Source organism: Aquarana catesbeiana, linkage group LG13 (assembly GCF_042186555.1).
Source record: "Aquarana catesbeiana isolate 2022-GZ linkage group LG13, ASM4218655v1, whole genome shotgun sequence".
NCBI lineage: Eukaryota > Metazoa > Chordata > Amphibia > Anura > Ranidae > Aquarana > Aquarana catesbeiana.
In genome coordinates, this window is record NC_133336.1 from 71899268 (window position 1) to 71919569 (window position 20302).

General features: G+C 45.1%; 1 protein-coding gene across 3 annotated transcripts in view; it reads left to right on the plus strand.

Annotated features, from left to right (window-relative positions):
* The window catches only part of KIAA0586 (KIAA0586 ortholog), a 243281-nt gene that overhangs the window by 54263 nt on the left and 168716 nt on the right, over positions 1 to 20302 (plus strand). For all 3 annotated transcript variants that reach the window (XM_073610065.1, XM_073610067.1, XM_073610066.1), the window contains exon 15: positions 20263 to 20302. This exon is cut by the window's right edge and continues 135 nt beyond it. In XM_073610065.1, the coding sequence (XP_073466166.1) occupies positions 20263 to 20302 (40 nt within the window). The remainder of the gene's footprint in view (positions 1 to 20262) is intronic.

Consider the following 20302-nt stretch of genomic DNA (forward strand, 5'->3'; position numbering starts at 1 on the left):
TTGATCCATGTGGACAGCATAAGGCTCAGTACACACCTTTTGATCTGTTTCTGCTGTGCTTTTTGCTGTGCGTTTTGATTTTTGCACACGTGATTTTGCGGCGATTTGCGTTTTTTTGGCCAATTTGTTGTTGGGCAGATTAAAAAACACAAATTGCTGCAAAAATGCATTAAATGCTTTTCTGCAGCTTCTCCATTGAAGTATATTGAACCAAAAGAGCACCGTTTTTGCGTTAAAAAAAAAGTCCCTGACCCTTTCCAAATACGCAGCAGCTGAAAAAAGCATAGATGTCAACGTGTCCCATAGGAAACCATGTAAATGAAGTGTAGTGCGCTTCTGCAAAAAAGCACCAAAAAACACATAGTTGTGAACGAGGTCTAAGACGTTTAGTAACATAATGGGGTTAAAAAAACAAAAATTAGCCCTTTATAGTAAAAAAGAAAAAAAAAAGCAGATAATTACTACTGTAAGGGGTTCATTTTTTACTGTAGAACTGTGAAAGTAACATCTACAGTAGCGATTATTTGCTCTTTTTGTACTATAAAAGGCTCGTTTTAGTTTTTTTTAACCCCATTATGTCACTGGCCGATTAACCGATTATGAAAATAGTAATCGATTAATTTCATAATCGATTAGTTGTCGATTAATCGATTAGTTGTTTCAGCCCTAGCATCCCAGTCTTAGTCCGTAGGGTTCAATATTGATTTGTAGCTATAACAGCTTCAACTCTTCTGGGAAGTCTGTCCACAAGGTTTAGGAGTGTGTCTATGGGAATGTTTGACCATTCTTCCAGAAGCACATTTGTGAGGTCAGGCACTGATGTTGGATGAGAAGGCCTGGCTCGCAGTCTGCACTCTAATTCATCCCAAAGGTGTTCTATTGGGTTGAGGTGCAGGCCAGTCAAGTTCCTCCACCCCAAACTTACTTATTCTTGTCTTTATGGACCTTGCTTTGTTCACTGGTCCAAATAATTTGGTGGAGGGGGGATTATGGTGTGGGGTTGTTTTTCAGGGATTGGGCTTGGCCCCTTAGTTCCAGTAAAGGGAATACTTAAGGCATCAGCACACCAAGACATTTTGGATAATTTTATGCTCCCAACTTTATGGGACAATTTGGGGATGGCCTATTCCTATTCCAACATAACTGCGCACCAGTGCACAAAGCAAGGTCCATAAAGGCGTGGATATGCGAGTTTGGGTTGGAGGAACTTGACGGGCCTGCACGGAGTCCTGACCTCAACCCGATAGAACACCTTTGTGATGAATTGGGGTGGAGACTGCGAGCCAGGCCTTTTCGTCCAACATCAGTGCCTGACCTCACAAATGCGCTTCTGGAAAATGTTCAAACATTCCCATAGACACACTCTTAAACCTTGTGGACGGCCTTCCCAGAAGAGTTGAAGCTGTTATTGCTGCAAAGGGTGGACCAACTCAATATTGAACCCTACGGACTAAGATTGGCATGCCATTAAAGTTCATGTGCGTGTAAAGACAGGCATCCCAATACTTTTGGCAATATAGAGTGTGTGTGTGTGTGTGTGTGTGTGTGTGTGTGTGTGTGTGTGTGTGTGTGTGTATGTATGTGTATATATATATATATATATAATATTGCATTTTTATATTTTCACATTGAGACAGCAGGTGGTGCTTTAAACTAACTTTAACATGTTTATTCACCACTTATTTAAAGGAAGCGCATTGTTTACGGAATCCAAAACCTCAAACGAAATGTTTTTTGCGGTGACTTATCCATTATGAGAAAGCTTAGTCAAGTTTTACTGAGAGATGCAAGATCTTTAGATAACCCTTAGTACTTTGTAAATCCTTTTACATGTGTTGAATATTTATTTGTGAAATATTTGTATATTTTATATACCTAGAGTAAAAAGAGATATAACCATTTAAAAACATATAGAACAAAAAATAAAATTGACTCCAAACTATTATACTTTTCACTTTGTCAAAATACAGGAATTATAATTTACACTAAATTACCATTCTGATTAAAGTATTGAAAGAGGCAGCAGAAAATGAGGACTATGAGGGTTTTACCAGCAACTTATGGTAAAATGTGTGGCTGTGCTCCCAGGAAGGCCAACCCTCAATCTATTATTTTTATCTGGGTTGCTGTTGAGGTTTAATACTTTGGGGAGGACTGCAGATAACAGAGTTGTATGCACCCGCACAGTTTCCACATATATTTGCCTAAAAAAACGCTATCTGGGCCCCAGCTGCAGGTGCAGCATCGGGTAATCTTTTTTTGCACCAGCACTTTCTGTAAAAATTTCTTTCTTTGATGTACAGTGAAGTTCTCATAGAACCTTTAGGGAGTGTCTTTGAAAAAATCCAAAAGGTAGAGAACCTCACAAAATGGTTTTGAAGTCCAGAAAGTATTTTATTTTATCTTAAAAGTTCATCTAAAGATAAAATAAAATACTGTCCTAATTGTACAGTACAGGACACAGGCAGATTATTTATACACCATGGGTTATAGGTCTGTACCTTCAAGTAATTGGACCCTAGGCAAAGCTTTAGAGGACACGCCTCTGGGCCCATCCCCTATAAATCTACACCACACAGTGATTTGTCAGTTTTGTGCTATGGTCTGAAGGTGATGAACCTTTTCTCCTTTCATGGAGGAAATCGCCCTCAGTTTAACTAGTTTATTATTCTTAAAGCGGAGGTCCACACAAATTAATAAATTCATCTTAATCCCTTTTTTGCTCTGACCAGATGTTCAAATGAACAAAAAAAAATATTTTTTTGTTTGTTTACCTTGCTAGCAGTCTTTATAGGGGTACTTCCTGTCTCTGACCCCCGCGGGAGTAGGCTTGTATCTTAATCTTCCCCGGAGGCGCACTGTCTCCTGGGAGCTAAGCGTCCGCATTCCCAGGAGTCAGTGCGGATCGCCGCCGCAAAATTTAGTGATCTCAAAACGGTATTGTTTTTGTTGCCATCACAATGGGGCAGGAACTTCCGACAATGCCGCCCGTTGTGATGGCAACCTGGAAGTTTACGGCGCTCCGCTCTATTAACACTGAGCGGTGAATGCTGGGAGCCCTTATAATTTGCGTAGGCATTTCCTCCCACCTTTTTGCCATAAAGATTTATTACAGGATGGTCTACACTGTGTACTCCTTATCGTATACTCCACACCCTGTTCCATGGGTACCCCACAGGGGAATACCCTCACTTTTAGATATGGCGGAGACCAGGTGAAAGGGATTCAATGCAAAATCACAGGCGAACGTTCACTCTTCAATAAATTCAGGGGTTGTAAGCACCACAAAGTATTTTTTCTTTTTTTCAAACATTCACTCTGCCGAAGACCCGCACAGCCCACTCAACCTCAGAGTAACAATGTGTTCCTTGCATCAGAGCAAGAAGGTCTCCAATGTCGGTCTCGGCATCCGATTCTAGCTTTTTCTCGGGCACTCAACAAGCAGCCTGTTTGACTATGGCCTTTATACAGCCATCTTTGTTTAAGGCCCAGAAACACCATTCCTCTTCTACTCCCATTTTGCAACTGGAGTCAAATTCCAATATGCCAGTCCTAGATAACACAGAGACAAAAGGGAAAAAGATACTAAGACAGTATTGGAGGAAGCTGTGGAAGATTTTCCTCCTCCAGGTTGTCACTATAGTGAAGAGGGAGTTTCACATAATATGCTTGCTAACGTTGTAAATTTCATTGCCTCTGTCCGCAAAAGCTTTAGTATTGTGTAAGCTGGCTCTCTTCTGTCTTGCCATGCCCCTTTGGGTACAAAGAGACCTGCAAAATCCTGCAAAACGTTGCCTGTTCACGAACAGATAGATAGAATGTGCCGTCTATGACTGGGTCACTCCTGAAAGAATTTTCACACCCCTCAAACGTTTTATTGAACTCTATCTAGTGGAAAAATAGCTCACTAAAAAGTGGGTTTTCTTTCTCGAACATCACGGGACACAGAGCCTCAGTAATAACTGATGGGTTATATAGGTATCACTAGGTGATTGGACACTGGCACACCCTAACCAGGAAGTTCAACCTGGCTGACGGTCGCATGTAAGGTGGGACACAGGCATTCTCCTAGGCAGCATTTACTAAGGTAACACCAGACTGGGCATTTGGTAGCAAGGCTTTTGCCAGACTACATTGCTCAGCAGTCAGTGTTCATTTTGTGATACCTCCACCTTGTTGCTTTGCACTATGGGTAGAAGAGGTTCAAATACCCCAAGAACCAGAGGCTCTAGGGGATCTCATTCAGGTTCTGAGGACCCCCTTTCTGCAGCATCCCCCCACCACCCCCGAGGGGCCAGGGACGGCTAGCCAGGGAGAGCCGTTGGGGTCAGGGGCTACACCTGCTTTTGGCACTTCAGCCCCTGTATACATTACACAGGAGTTTTTTTCCTCAACCATTAATGGTTTAGAGGAAAGATTAATGGCCGTGATTACATCTTCACTCAGTGGAAGAAAACGTACTAGGCCTTCCTCTGTTTCCCAAGACCCTCAGGCAGAGGAGCTCTGGGATAAAGGAGAAGAATCCCTTTCAGAGGATCAGGATGGGACGGATGATTCCTCTTCGGAGGAATCAGGTGGAGAGGGACCCTCTTCGGCTTCCCAAGAGGAGAAAGTCTTAGTACAGATCCTTACTGGATTGGTCCGCTCCACATTTAAGTTGCCCATATCTGAATCAGTTAAAGAGCCCTCTTCTTCTTTAGGGTCACTGAAACCTCCTCAAACAGCACATGCTTTTCCTGTTCATAATTTACTTGAAAAGCTCCTTTAACGTTTTTTTCCGCCGAAAAAGTTTTCAACACTTTATCCTATAGAAGAAAAGTTTATTAAAATGTGGGGAATACCGGCCATTGATGCGGCCATTTCCCCCGTAAATAATAGTCTGACTTGTCCTGTAGACAATGCCCAGATGCTCAGGGATCCTGTGGATAAAAAGATGGAATCCCTATTGAAGGATGTTTTCTCCTTAGCAGGTTCAGTGGTTCAACCTGCAGTAGCAGCGGTTGGAGTCTGTCAATACTTAAGAGACCATGTTAAGCAGGTCATCAAAGTTTTACCTGAACAGCAGGCCCAGGGGTTCGCCAACCTTTCAGCAGCCTTATGTTGTTGACGCCATCAGAGATTCTATCATGCAAACCTCTCGTCTTTCACTGGGGTTAGTGCATATATGTAGAATCCTATGGTTGAAAAATTGGTCAGCCGAAGCACCATGTAAGAAGCTGCTGGCTGGGTTTCCATTTCATGGTGCAAGGTTGTTTGGAGAAGACTTGGATAACTATATCAAGAGAATCTCTTATGGGAAAAGCACTCTCTTACCTGTTAAGAAGAAGAGTAAGCGTCCCTCTTTCAAAAGGACTCTTTCCCCAGCGCCAGGGGCTTCAGCCTCCAGGCAGTCTCGACGGCCTCCTCCGTCTGGGTCAAGAAACAAGAGTCAACCCCAGGGACAAAAGAAGTCCTGGAGGAAGAAGCCTACTAGGCAAGACACTAAGACCTCTTTATGAGGGGGCGCCCCCACTCGCTCGAGTGGGGGGAAGACTGCTACAGTTCTCAAGGCTCTGGCAGGAGGAGTTCCAGGACAGATGGGTAATCTCCACAGTAACCTTAGGGTACAAGCTGGAGTTTCAAGAATTCAAGAATTTCCCTCTCCTCGTTTCCTCAGATCAAGTGTCCCCAGAGATCCAGAGAAAAAGCAGTCGCTCCTTCTAGCGTTGGAGCGACTTTTGTCGCAGGAGGTCATTATGGTGGTTCCCGCGAAGGATCAAGGATTGGGCTTCTATTCCAACCTTTTTACGGTCCAAAAACCAAATGGGGATGTCAGACCCATTCTAGATTTAAGGGATCTGAACCGATTCCTAAGGATTCAGTCCTTCCGCATGGAATCAATTCAGACAGTAGTCTCCATCCTGCAGGGAGGAGAATTTCTGGCATCGATAGACATCAGAGATGCATATCTGCATGTGCCCATTTTTCCTGCTCATCAGAAGTTTCTGCGCTTCGAGATAGGAGGGCGCCATTTCCAGTTTGTGGCTCTGCCTTTTGGGATAGCCACTGCACCTCGAGTGTTCACAAAGGTCTTGGCTCCTCCTTTGGCCAGATTAAGTGCTCAGGGTATAGCTGTCATAGCATACCTAGACGACCTGCCTTGATAGACCGGTCGGTAGCCTCCTTGAACGGGAACTTGAGGACCACAGTCAAGTATCTGGAACACCTAGGTTGGATCCTCAACTTAGAAAAATCTTTCCTAAAACCAGTAAGAAGACTGGAGTATTTGGGTCTGATCATAGATACAAGCCAGGAGAAAATATTTCTACCTCAGGCAAAGATCACTGCTTTTAAGGGAGCTGATTCTGGCAGTCAGGACCAAAAAGGGTCCTTCTCTCCGCCTTTGTATGAGGCTGCTAGGAAAGATGGTGTCTTCATTCAAAGCAGTTCCCTATGCTCAGTTTCATTCAAGACTGCTGCAACACAGTATTCTGTCGGCCTGGAACAAGAAGGTTCAGGCATTAGACTTTCCGTTGCACCTGTCTCATGCGGTGCGTCAGAGCCTCAATTGGTGGCTAATACCCGAAAACCTGCAGAAGGGGAAATCCTTTCTACCGGTTACCTGGATGGTGGTAACAACAGATGCCAGTCTATCGGGTTGGGGAGCAGTTCTGAAACAGTCTGCGGTCCAAGGGGTATGGTCCAAGACCGAGAGGACCTTACCCATCAACATTCTGGAGATCCGTGCGGTATATCTAGCCCTAAATGCCTGGACTATCAGGCTACAGGGTTGCCCGGTCAGGATCCAGGCCGACAATGCCACAGCAGTGGCTTATGTCAATCATCACGGAGGCACCAGGAGCCGAGCTGCTCAAAAAAAGGTGAACCAGATCTTAGTCTGGGCAGAGAAGCATGTGCCATGCATATCGGCAGTTTTCATTCCAGGGATAGAGAACTGGCAGGCGGACTATTTAATTCGCCAGCAGTTAGTTCCAGGGGAATGGTCTCTGCATCCCGACGTCTTTTGGGCCGTATGCCAAAGATGGGGGGTTCCAGATGTATATCTCTTTGCATCCCGATTCAACAAAAAGATTTGTGGCAAGGACAAAAGATCCTCTTGCATGTGGGATGGATGCGTTGGTGATTCCGTGGCATTGGTTCTCACTGATTTATGCATTCCCGCCTATTCTGCTACTGCCACGACTCCTTCGCAGGATCAGGCAGGAAGGGAAGTCAGTACTTCTGGTGGCCCCCGCTTGGCCCAGAAGGAATTGGTATGCGGAAATAGTAAGGATGACGGTGGGTTCCCCGTGGACCCTACCGGTACGCCCAGACCTGTTATCTCAAGGTCCAGTGTTCCATCCTGCCTTACAAACGCTAAATTTGATGGTTTGGCTATTTAAACCCACGTTCTGAAGAGTTGTGGGCTTTCAGGTCCTGTGATATCTACCTTGATCAATGCAAGGAAGCCAGCTTCCAGAATGATTTATCATAGAGTCTGGAAAGCTCATGTATCCTGGTATGAATCCAGGGGTTGGCATCCCAGAAAATATGTGATAGGTAGAATTCTTAATTTTCTACAATTGGGATTAGAGATAAAGCAGGCCTTGAGTACCATCAAGGGCCAGGTCTCGGCCTTATCAGTATTATTTCAACGGCCACTTGCTTCGCATTCTTTTGTCCGAAACTTTATGCAGGGGGTGACGAGTCTTAATCCTCCGGTTAAGGCACCCCTAAACCCCTGGGAGTTGAACTTGGTTCTGTCTGTGTTACAGAAACAGCCTTTTGAACCAATACGTCAGATTCCTTTGGTCTTGTTGACAAGGAAGTTAATTTTTCTGGTAGCCATTTCTTCTGCTAGAAGAGTATCAGAATTAGCAGCTCTTTCCTGTAAGGAGCCTTATTTGATTGTACACAAGGATAGAGTGGTATTGCGCCCTCATCCTAGTTTTTTACCGAAGGTGGTTTCAGATTTTCATCTAAACCAAGACATTGTTCTGCCTTCCTTTTTTCCAGTTCTCCGGAAGAAATATCACTACATTCTTTTGTATAATAACTTTTTATTTTCAGATCAACACATGAGATAGCAGTCCAACAAGTGCAAATCATGTAAACATCGACCACACAGGGTCGTACAGATGACAACATTTGGTATATGGGTTGAACAAACGCATATATTACCATTTACCGAAAGAAAAGTGCTATTCTAGGGATAACTCTGTGATGCCCACCTAGGGAGCAGCCAAGAAGCATCTTAAGCATTATGTGTTCGTGGGATATATAAATAATGCAAAACCAGCCTAACTGCTCCCGTGGGTATACCCCGGGTGGGGAGCCCTTTGGGGTGAGCAAGGTACATAGCCCGGTGGCCCACGGTCGGAGCAGGAGGGGGGGGCCCGTGGCCTCCATCAATCCACCCCCTGCCCCCATGCAAGCCACCGCGACCACAAAGCAGCAGTTTTGTACATGTGGAATTTGCCGGACTCCCGGAAAACCCAGGGTCCCCCCCAGCGGGTTTCGGGTCTATGTTAATCGTCCTTTAACTAGTTATCTCTCATGAGTTTCCCTAGTAGTTATAGTAAATAAACAATAATGAATGGTGAATCATAATAACAAAAAGGGGGGGGAACAGTGAGGGGGAAGAAGAAGGGTAGGAGAGGAGAAGGGGGAGATGGAGAGGGGAGAAGGGTTGGATCAGGTTACCTGTGAATAATGGTGAGCTTCCTCTGCGTCTGCAACGGACCCTCCGGAGCTAGATTCGGAACTCCACAAATAAATTTAGATCTTAAGGTCGGGCCCACTGGATTGAGTTTTTGCTAACCTAAGTTCTCTAAGTGCAGGATCTGCCAGTTCCAACAGTGCAACGTCTAAACTGGAGGGTACCTTGGTAGGGTCTGAGTTGTATTCGGTCCATGACGCCCAGGTGTCATGGAATCGGTCTTTGTGGCCTTTATTGGTCGCCACCCAATCCTCGGCCTCCCGGATCTCACTCACCCTTTTGATCCACTCAGCACGTGTGGGGATCGTGGGTTTCTTCCAATAAATTGGAATCATGCATCTGGCCGCGTTCAGCAAGTGTGGCAGCACACTTTTCTTATATTTACGGAGTGAGATCGGGGGGACCTGCAGAAGAAAGTGGGTCGGGGAAAAATTGACATCTATCTCTGTCATTATTTTGATTTGGTTTCGTATGTCCTCCCAGAAGGATTTAATCAGGGGCAATCCCACCATATATGTTTCAATGTACCCCTCTGTCCGCATCCTCTCCAGCACAACTCGGATGTGGAAGGGTAGAAGCGGGCCAAGTCCACCGGTACCCTATACCATCGGGACAGTAGCTTAAAGTTCGTCTCCTGGGTTTTGGACTCTATCGAGGATGAGTGAGTAAGGTGATATAAGTGTGTTAAGTCTGTCTTTGCAAAAACCAATCCTAAATCATTTTCCCAGCGTCTAATATAGGCAGGTGTGGTATGAGGGAGCGCCGAGCCTAGTAATTTATATAGTTCCGAGACCAAATGCGGTGTAGGTTCCTCTGCAATGAAAAGTTGCTCAAGGTGGGTGAGAAACGAGGGGTCCCTAATCTTATGACAATGTAGTTGGAAGAAATGGTGTAGCTGTCTATACTTCCAGAAGTTCATTGGTGCGCCCTGTCGGCCTATAGGCAGAGTTTCATAGCTCAGAAGTCTACCGTCTTTCATAAGCTTACCACAGCTGGCGTCTCCACCCTCTACCCACGACTCAAAGAAGCCCATTTGTTCCCCCGGGGGGAACCATAGGAAACCCCCCCCAGTGGGGCCAGCGGGGACACTGGAAGGGCCAATTTTAACAGCGGGTTAATCTTATCCCAGATCGACAGTACCTGAGTTGTCAAGGGGGACGTCATCTCCGACAGTCCTCTATGCTCTCGGGACAACCAGGGAGCATATGATAAATTTCTACCGGCTAGACACTTCTCCAAAGGTATCCATAGCTTAGAGCGAGTATGGAAACGCCAGTTGAGCATTCTCTGTAAAGCTATGGCCCAGTAGTATCGTCTAACGTCTGGAAGGCCCAGGCCTCCATTCTGTTTCGAGCGTCAAAGAACCGTAGGGCTATCCTAGGTTTACGTGCATTCCATATAAAATCTGATAGTAGGCTAGATATCTTGTCGAAGAAAGGTCGGGGTAGGTGAATTGGTAGCATCTGTAAAAAGAACAGGATGCGTGGCAGAATGTTCATTTTTATTATATTCACTCTACCTTACCATGTAAAGGCCGTCTGCGTCCATTGGGAGAGGTCTTTTTTAACCATAGCTAACAATGGGAGCTAATTTGCGGTATATAGGCTATCAAAGCTATCTGTGAGTTGAACACCGAGATATCGAATGGCCGACGTTGCCCAGGTGAAGGGGAAGGTGGATTTAAGGCTCGTGGCTAGTTGGGGTGTCAGGCAGATGGGGAGAATTTCTGATTTTGAGAAATTAATTTTAAAATTCGAGAGAGACCCAAAGAGCTTCTGTTCCTTCATCAAGTTGGGCAATGAGAGCAGGGGGTCTGAGACATGGAACAGGACATCGTCGGCATATGGCGAGAGTTTATGTTCTGTGTTACCAACCATAAGACCTTTAATGTCGGGGCTAGCGCGTATTGTGCGGAGGAATGGCTCCAGCACTAAGGCAAACAGGAGCGGTGAGAGAGGACACCCCTGTCTCGTGCCGTTTCTGATGGGGAAGCGAGCTGAAAGGGTCCCATTTACCCTGACCTGTGCGCAAGGTGTAGAGTATAAGGCCATAATGGAGGATAGCATTCGCGGACCTAACCGCAGCGATCGGAGCACCTCTGTCAAGTAGGACCAATCAACGCGATCAAACGCTTTTTCAGCGTCCGTTGACAGTATAAGATAAGGCTGTGGTTCAGGGCGGGTACGAGCCCAGTGGATGAGGTGCACCGCCCTAATAGAGTTGTCTCTGGCTTCTCTACCTGTTATGAATCCCGTTTGGTCTGGATGGACAATGTCAGGGATAAGATATTTAAGTCTGTTTGCCAATATTTTTGCTAAAATTTTAATGTCCAGGTTAAGGAGGGAGATTGGCCGGTAGCTTGGGGGGACGGTGGGATCCTTGCCCTCTTTCGGGATCACAGTGATGTGGGCCAGAAGGGCCTCTGGTGGGATAGTCCCTCCATCTGCTATAGAATTAAAGTATTTGCACATGGGAGTTTCCAGGTGAGTCAAAAAGGCTTTGTAGTATGCCTTAGTGAACCCATCAGGTCCAGGGCTCTTCCCATTGGGCAAGGAGTTCACCGTGGCATGAAGCTCATTTAGGGTAATTGGGGCATCTAGGTCTGAGGATTGCTCGTCTGTGAGTGCTGGGAGTCTAGCTGCATTCAGATAGTCTCGGATCGCGCATTGTCTAGTGTCTTCGTGAAGCAGGGGGGAGGTCGGAGTCTAGGTTATACAATTTGGCATAATAAGCTCGGAATTCTGCAGCAATTTTAGAAGGGTGCAGAATCTGGGTCCCTGAAGCATCGTGTAATTTATGTATGTATGTCTATGCATGACGAGCTAACATGCGACCGCACTTGTTTCCGTGTTCATAGTATTTATGTGTTATGAATCGGAACTGTTTGCGAGTTTGGCGATCGAGTAGGCATAGGAACAGTTCACGTAGCTCTGTCAGTTCTTTCAGTGCCTCTGGGCTTCCGTTAGCTTTGTGTCGAAGTTCTGCCTTCTGAAACTCAGTGTGCACTCTCAAAAAATCTGCTTGTCGTATCTTTTTAAGTCTACAACCCTGGGAAATCATTGCACCCCGAACCACAGCCTTGTGGGCCTCCCAAACCATCCCTTCATTTTGTTCGCCAATTGGATTTTCCCTAAAATAGTGGATTAGGGTGTCTGCGACTTCAGCCATCACTACCGCATCATCTAATAAATTCTCATTAAGTCGCCATGACCGTATTCTGCGCGTGCCTGATGGCAAAGTAAAAGCCATCGTTACTGGGGCATGGTCGGAGATGGAAATGATGCCAATGTCCGCTGACTGTAGGAGTTCAAGAATATTTCGATCTACATAGATGTGGTCAATGCGTGTGTATACGTCATGTACTTTAGAGTAATAGCTAAAGTCACGGTCTAGTGGTCTAAGTGTCCGCCAACTGTCGGTAAGTAGGAGTGTGAGGGCCTCGCATGGGATATGTCTAACATTGGATCAGGGCTTACGTTAAAGTCGCCCCCTAGGACTAGGAAGCCTTCTCTAAAATCGGCCAGGTGGTCCAGTGTATTATCTATAAAGGTGAGTTGATCAGCATTCGGAGCATAAATTGTGTATTTCTGACTAGCGATACTGCCTTTTAGGAAGACATATCTCCCCAAGGGGTCCACCTTGTGATCTGAAGGTTGGAAGGGGCATGTCTTATGTATAGCGATAGCTGTCCCCTTGGATTTGGGGGTCGGAGACGTGCTAATAAACCATTGGTTGAAAAGGTAAGTGGGCAATTTGGGAAGAGATTTTGGCGTAAAGTGGGTTTTCTGGAGGAAAACCACTTGAGTCTTCAGACGTTTTAATTCCCCCCAAAGCTTATTACGTTTGTATGGGGAGCAAAGGCCCCTTACATTATATGTACTTACCCGTAAAGTAGCCATGGGGTGATACGTAGATATTCGAGGTGTGTAGATTTGCAGAGGACCCGTTGCAGACAGCAGGACGAAGCAACCTGAACTGAGGGGGGAGGGGAAAGAGTAGGCAAGGAAAGAAGGGAGAGAAGACAAAACATGTATGAGGTAAGAAATAAAAACAGAGGTACAACCATCAAAACAGCGTGGATGGTAGCATCCAGGCATATGTAGTAACTACTAAGGGTCATGCCGAGGAGTCCCCCCCTGAGAAGGGGAGGGAGTCCAGACCATGACCCCAGATCCCAATAGGGATCAATACCCATAAAAAACAGGGCGGTCTACTGGGGGATATGTGTGCCGTCTTAGGCAGAAGGTGAGGGGGCCTCCGTCTCCGCTCACCGCATCTAACATGGTGCGATTAGACATGGAGAAAGTGGAGGAGCCCTAGAGACTCTAAAGCATTAAAGCCTACAGGTAGCCTTGCGGCTAATGTTAAGGGGAAAATCCAAGTGCAATGTGCAAAAAAGAAAAACACATGGAGATAAAAATCTCAACAATTCGTTTAGCCCAAAAGAGCATGTTTACTAATTCCCAGATAAGGACGGTCCCAGTGAGGACTCTGAAAGAGGTCGCCTGCGATTCCTCCTGCGGTTTTGGTTCCTGGCGGGTTGCCACGGCTGGTAAGCGGGTAGCTTAGCAGATCCCAATTCGGAGGAACATCTCCAATAAGGAAAGTCCACCGGATCTAAGTCCAGGGAGGTCAGGAATTGCGGGAGGTCCTCCTTGGTGCGAAGGGTCATGGTTCTACCCTCTTTGGTGACTTGAAGGCTAAAAGGGAATCCCCAGCGATACACTAGGCTTGCATCTTGGATAGCTGTTAGGAGAGGACGTATTGCTCTACGTTGCATTAGGGTGCGTCTCGAGATGTCCTGGTAAAAAGCCAAGTGTGCACCGTCAAAATCAAAATAGGGTTTCACTCTCATTTTCCGCATAATGCGGTCTTTTAGCGTATACTTATGTAATTTACAGATGATGTCCCTTGGGTTGTTTGCATCTTGAGATGGGGGCTTCAGGGTCTTTTTCGATCGTAGCGGTGGCAGGCAGGCCCAGAATTTCTTTAAAGACTCCTTCCAGAGTGGGGATAATGTCTCTGGCATCGGTGGCTTCAGGCAAGCCCCGTATCCTGATGTTCGCCTGTCGGCTACAGTTCTCTGTGTCATCTAACTGACATAACAGGGCCTCAATCTGCTGGCCCTGCATGTTGCATTTATTTTGAAGCGTGGAGATGACAGGGAGGGTTTCCTCAAATTTTTGCTTCACGGATTTGAGCCTGCCTCCTAGGTGAGTTGTGTCAGCTTTGAGCTGTGCAATGTCTTCCTTAAAAGCTTTTTCTACCCTGTCAGCAAAGCGTTCAAGATCAGCTTTCGTGGGTAGGGACATGATGTGGCGCCTGATATCTGTGTCTGCCAGGGGGTCTAGGTCAGCAGGATCACCGTCCTGGGAAGAGGGGGAGCCTGGGGAGATCAGGGGGGCCGAGTCACTCACCGACCCTGGAGATGGTATGGAGGATTCGTCCAGCTGCTGTGACTGGCCGGCGGTCTTTGCGGCCTTGTGTGCACGCTGTGTCTTCCCGGTCGGCGCCATCTTGGAAGGCTCGCAGCCTCTCCCGTTCTGCCCAGGGTAGAAAGATTCTAGCTGGGATTGCCGTGATCGGTCAGTCTGTTGTGGCTGGGAGGATGCCCGATGTCTCAGGAACATAGTTTGCTGTGAGAGCGGGTATTTTCTCCGCTGTGAAGCTGTAAAAGTGCGGCGGTGGGACGGAGCTGAGAAGGCACACGTCTTCACTCCTCCGTGGTCAGGACACGCCCCTCCCCACTACATTCTTTTGGATGTAGTAAGAGCAGTCAAGGCCTATCTGGAAGCAACTGCTCAAATTCGCAAAATGGATGTTTTGTTCGTGCTGCCAGAGGATCCCAGTAGAGGACAGGCAGCGTCAAAAGCTACAATTTCTAAATGGATTCGACAATTGATTATCCAAGCTTACGGTTTGAAACAGAAGATTCCTCCGTTTCAGATCAAGGCACATTCCACAAGGGCTATTGGTGCTTCTTGGGCAGTGCATCACCGGGCCTCTATGGCTCAAACCTGCAAGGCCGCAACCTGGTCTTCAGCCCATACATTCACCAGATTCTATCAGGTGGATGTGAGAAGGCATGAGGATATCGCCTTTGGGCGTAGTGTGCTGCAGGCAGCGGTACAGGGTCCTCAGATCTGATTGCACCCTACTTGGTTGTGGTTCCCCCCCCTCAGATAGCATTGCTCTGGGACATCCCATCAGTTATTACTGAGGCTCTGTGTCCCGTGATGTTCGAGAAAGAAAATAGGATTTTTTATAACCGCTTACCTGTAAAATCCTTTTCTTTCGATGGACATCACAGGACACAGAGGTCCCGCCCCTCTTCTATTACACTATATTGCTTGGCTACAAAACTGAGGTATCCCTGTGAGGGGAGGGATTATATAGGGGGTTGAACTTCCTGGTTAGGGTGTGCCAGTGTCCAAACACCTAGTGATACCTACTGTATATAACCCACCAGTTATTACTGAGGCTCTGTGTCCCGTGAAGTCCATCGAAAGAAAAGGATTTTACAGGTAAGCTGTTATATAAAATCCTATTATTTCTGTAGTTGACCCTGCTGTCTCTGTCCTAAACAAGCATCTCACTGTTCCTATTGAAGATGTTCCTTCTTTTAAAGATTCTGCAGATAGAACATTTAATCTTGCAGGCCCAGCCCTGCAACAAACTCCTGCTACAATCTTAGTATGTCAAACTGCAGCTAACTTCACTAGGACAATGAACAACCAACATGACCCTGTATTTAAGGATCCTGCTGTTACACAGCAATTACAGTAAATGCCGCCTTCTCTGCTTTTCTGTGTAGATACCCTAGAACATGCCATGAGACAAATCTCCAGAATGGCTCTAATTTCCATTCACATGCGCAGAATCTTATGGCTAAAAGCTTTGACAGCTGAAGTTGGCTGAAAAAGGCACCTCACACATATCTTTCCAGATATCTGCCCCAGTCTCTTAGAGTAACCAAACCTGGGAGATGTGTGTCAATCAGCAGGGGATAGCAAATCACCCCTCTCCATCTGACTCAGAGGGGGGACTGCAACCCCTATTGAAAGGGAGCACGCATCAACATTCCCAGCAGAAGATGCTAGAGTTCTAGCAGTAAAAAAGCATGTTATACAAGTGCAGTTCACCTGGCCTAGCCAGGGGGCATAAACTTAGGAGTCTGCTGCATAAAGTTCAGGAAGGCAGATCCCTGAGGTGAATATGGGCACAGTCACTTACCGAAGCAAGGAACAGAAAGTTTATATAACATATAAAAGAGATTGATACTGGAACTCCACCATGCCTCGGGGGGGCAGTGCCGAACCACCAGGGCTAACGAGGGACACCGAGCAGGCATATAAACTCAGCCATGGTCTCCAGGAGCCACAAACAAAAGCGGGTATGATCCACCGGCAGATAAGTAGGTCATCTTAAAGGTGGCAGTGACTCCAGCCACGAGATGGCATCCCGTGGATTGGTGAAAAACCGGTCCCTTTCACCATCGACCAACCGCAGCTTCCCCGAGAAGAGGATGCTATACTTGATGCCGCCTTGACCGTATCGAACGATCTGCGTTGCTTCTATATTTCCACAATGTAATCTGGGAACAGGAGCAGTTTGGTAGATTGATTTGCAGGTAGATGGATTCGGTCCCTCTGCTCCCTCCGCCAGACCCACTATGCGCTGGTTGTTTCGTCTGCTACGATTCTCGGCGTCCTCACCACGATACTCAAGGACCTTCACTTTGGTTTGTAAGGTACGGCGCACTGTAGTGTGCCCCTCCGCAATATCCTCCACGCGGCTGACCCGCTGTTCTGCAACGTCGAGCCAAGCACGGATCTTATCAAGATCCTGCCTGATCAGACCAGTATCCAACTGTACCGCCTCCAACTTCCCAGTCAGAACCGTCTGGCAGGCCTTTATCGCCGCCATAACCTCAGTATATCAGGGAGAGAAGGAGAGCCATCCTCCACTGGTGTCGTCTGGGTGGCCATGTTGGAACTCCTTCCCAGGCTTCCTGCCACGCGCAGTGTAGGGCTGACAGGTACAGGCACACAGGGGGGAAATCAGAGTCTCTTACCGCCTTTTCGGTCTGCCAGATGATTTGGAAGTCATAGAGGGTCAATTCACCCAGCGCAGGGTTAAATCAGTCTAGGTAAGAGAATTATAGCAGATGGTACTCTAGAAGACCCCTGGGAAGCACGTTTAGAAAAACTCCAATTTGGTTTAAACCAAAAATCAGAATTCAGCAGAAGTGGAAATCAACATGTTGGAACATTTCGTATATCTCTGCCTGCAACAGTAAGATTTGTGATCAGATCTTACATACGCCTCACTGCCCCTTGCGCTGTAACCGGATGATAACAGTAAGGGTGAGGCTTCCATCATGAGTTAGGGGGTAATGACAGTGATTTTTTTGTGCCATTGACTGCATATTGCAAAATTTAGAAAGCATAGACCCGTCGTTCTAATAGGTAATTAAGTAATCTACCAAACGTATAAATCTTAAGAAAAAGTGTGTAGCGCCAAAAGTAAATGAACGGCAATGAGATGTGAATACTGTTATAAATGGACAGCACTTTAAATATAAAGTCCAAAAAAGTGAAAAAGTATATATAAAATGGAAGTCCAATCTTAAATGAAAATCGACAAAATAAAAACCTATATAGTGAAAAATATATATTTAAATGCTTTGTGAAATGGACACTCATCGGAAAAGCTGACTGCCGTTAGAGCAGCAAACACGTACTCAGTGTAGATCCGCCATCTGTTGTGGGGAAGGCTGTTCAGCAACTCACACCATCTAGATGTAGCTGTGGTAAATAAAGCTCACTGGGAGCCAGATGAAGTCTCCATAGTGTAGTATTTATTGGATTTGTATTTTAAAAGCCAACCTAAATTGAATCATAAAAACATAACAATAGGTGCCACTGCTGACCCAGTATTGGACAGTGGCCCGACGTCAGCACCAGTGTCTCCTCACTGACGCGTTTCGTCCAATAGGACATTATCAAGGGGTCCCTTTAGTATCAGGTGACAAACTAGTTTATATAGCCTCTTACAACTGCTCAGATCACGGAGTCTCCTTGGAGAAATTGCAAACAGGAAGTGATCCGTCGGCCATTTTGCCAATGACCGGCAGTGACACGGCCACCATTATATCTATGCTAAAAGGCACAGGAAATACCAAAAACACTGATTTGTTTGCAGGAAGTAACCAAAGTTATTCAGTGGAACAACCACCAAAAGATAAGAGTGTTGGGGTCCCCTAATGCAGGAAAAAGTGTATATCCTGTCTGAAAAATTCTCAGAGAACCTCAAAAATAAATTACAAATAAGAATAAAAATATATAAAAAAAAATTATATCAAAAATCAAAAATCACAGCCAATGAGCAGCAATGATCCACCAAAGAAAAATATATTAATACATAAGAATACATGAAAATATATAATAACATACACATTTGACGGGCAAATATATCTAGGAATAGACAGCAACAGGCAAACAGATATCTATTTGTTATCAATGAAGCTGTTGATATCCCACTCAATATTATGTCCTGAAGGGGAATGACAGTGTAATGCATGTATCCACCAAACTTCTAACTTAGATACCTCTCGTTTTTTGTTAGAATCTCTCCATTGTAATTTTGCTTTAGCAATACCAGCAAATTTCAAATCTTTAGGGTTTCTGGCATGGTACTTTCTGAAGTGTGATGAGAGACTATGATGTTTATATCCACGTCTGATATTGTAGACATGCTCTCTCAACATGTCCCTTAAATGTCTTGTAGTTTTACCCATGTACTGTTTCCCACAGGTACATTCTAAAAGGTACACAACATGGGTAGAATCAAAATAAACTGATCAATCTCCTATTGTCTACCTGTTATGGTGGAGGTAAATTTTGTCTGCTTCCTATGTCTTTGTCCACTAACTACACATGACGCACTTATTACATGGGTAAAAGCCTTTCATGTTGCCAAAGAATTCAACTTTTTGTGGGGGGTTAATGATGTTAGGTGCAATCTTCTCCCTCAGATTCAGAGCCCTCCTAAAAACTATTAAGGTTTGTCTGGGAGGATTTGTTTAATGGGAGAATCCTGCTTAAAGTGGGGTTCCACTGTATGTATGTATTCTCTTCCTTGCCTAGATGCTGACATGCCGTTTAAAAAAATTTAAATCGCCATAATTACCTTTTATTTTTCTATTCTTCTTTCCACTTCCTGGTTCTCCTCCCGTGGGAGTAGGCGTGTTTCTAGCCTCTCCCAGACTCCTGGGAGCTAGTCTCAGGCTTCCCAGGATGCCACTGAGCATGTGCGGGAACGAGCGGTGAATGCTGGGAGCACAGCATTCACCACATCCAGGAAATAAATGCTTGTGGGCTTCAAATGCCCACAATGAAGATGGAAACCGCCTGCAGTGAATAATATAAGTTTTTCTTTCCGATGAAATCTGACACGGGTGGACATATTACACACAATATGGGAGTATGCAATGCTGAGAAGAAAAGTTTGTGAATTAACTCAAAAAAAAAAAAAAAAACGATAGATAGGTGGACCCCAGCTTTAAGGATATCCCAGTGAAGCTTGATGATTCTCTTAACCTGACAATGTTGCATGGAGAAGCTGGTGATAAAAGGGCAAGAAAGATTTGGTGTGGTCATTTTTATTCCTATTTACACCAATTCCTTTTTAATTTCTTATTTCACCAATACGTTTATATTGCTGATCCTATCATGGAACTGTGCATTTAAATCTATATTTTTCACTATAGGTTTTTTCATTGTTGATTTTCATTTAAGATTGAATATATATATATATATATATATATATATATATATATATATATATATATATATATATATATATATATAATAATTTTTTTTCTCATTTTAGCGCTTTTTGTGGACTTTATAGTTAATGTGCTGCCCACAGTATTCACATTTCATTTGCTGTTGATTTACTTTTGGCGCTACACACTTTTTCTAAAGATGACTATAGACGATGAGCGAGCGGATTCCCCCATCGACACAAGCTGAGCTATTGTATTCTGACAGTGTAACTCCTTTGCTGTCAGAATACACTGATTAGTGCTGCAGCCGATTTGAATGAATTCAAATATATCAACAGTTCTGAGGTCATTCTCGAGTGGTTGAGAGATCATTAGATGGACTCCTCTCAAACAGGAATGGCCATAGATGGATCAAAATTTGCCCAGTCCTTGCTAAACTGGACAAATTTGGGTCCAGCTATAGCCTGCTTTAGTTGGAACCATTGTGTTGCCCTGCAAAGCAGGAAGCAAGGCCTGCATATATAATGAATAAAAACGGCTACCTCTAGATACAGATTTTGTTACAATCAATATACAGAAACACTGTTTTTAAAATATCAACATGCCATTATTTATATTCAGCTGACCTCCTGTATATGGTATATCTAAAGATCATTGCACTCTACATTTTTCTTTTTAAATAAGAAAAGTCTGAGATGTTCCTAGATAAGCCATTTTTCTATTTACTGCACAATACACAGTAGTAGTAACTCACTGTGACCATGTTTTTTTTTAGGCACCTCAGATTGATGAATCCTTCCCGATTGATGAAGAAG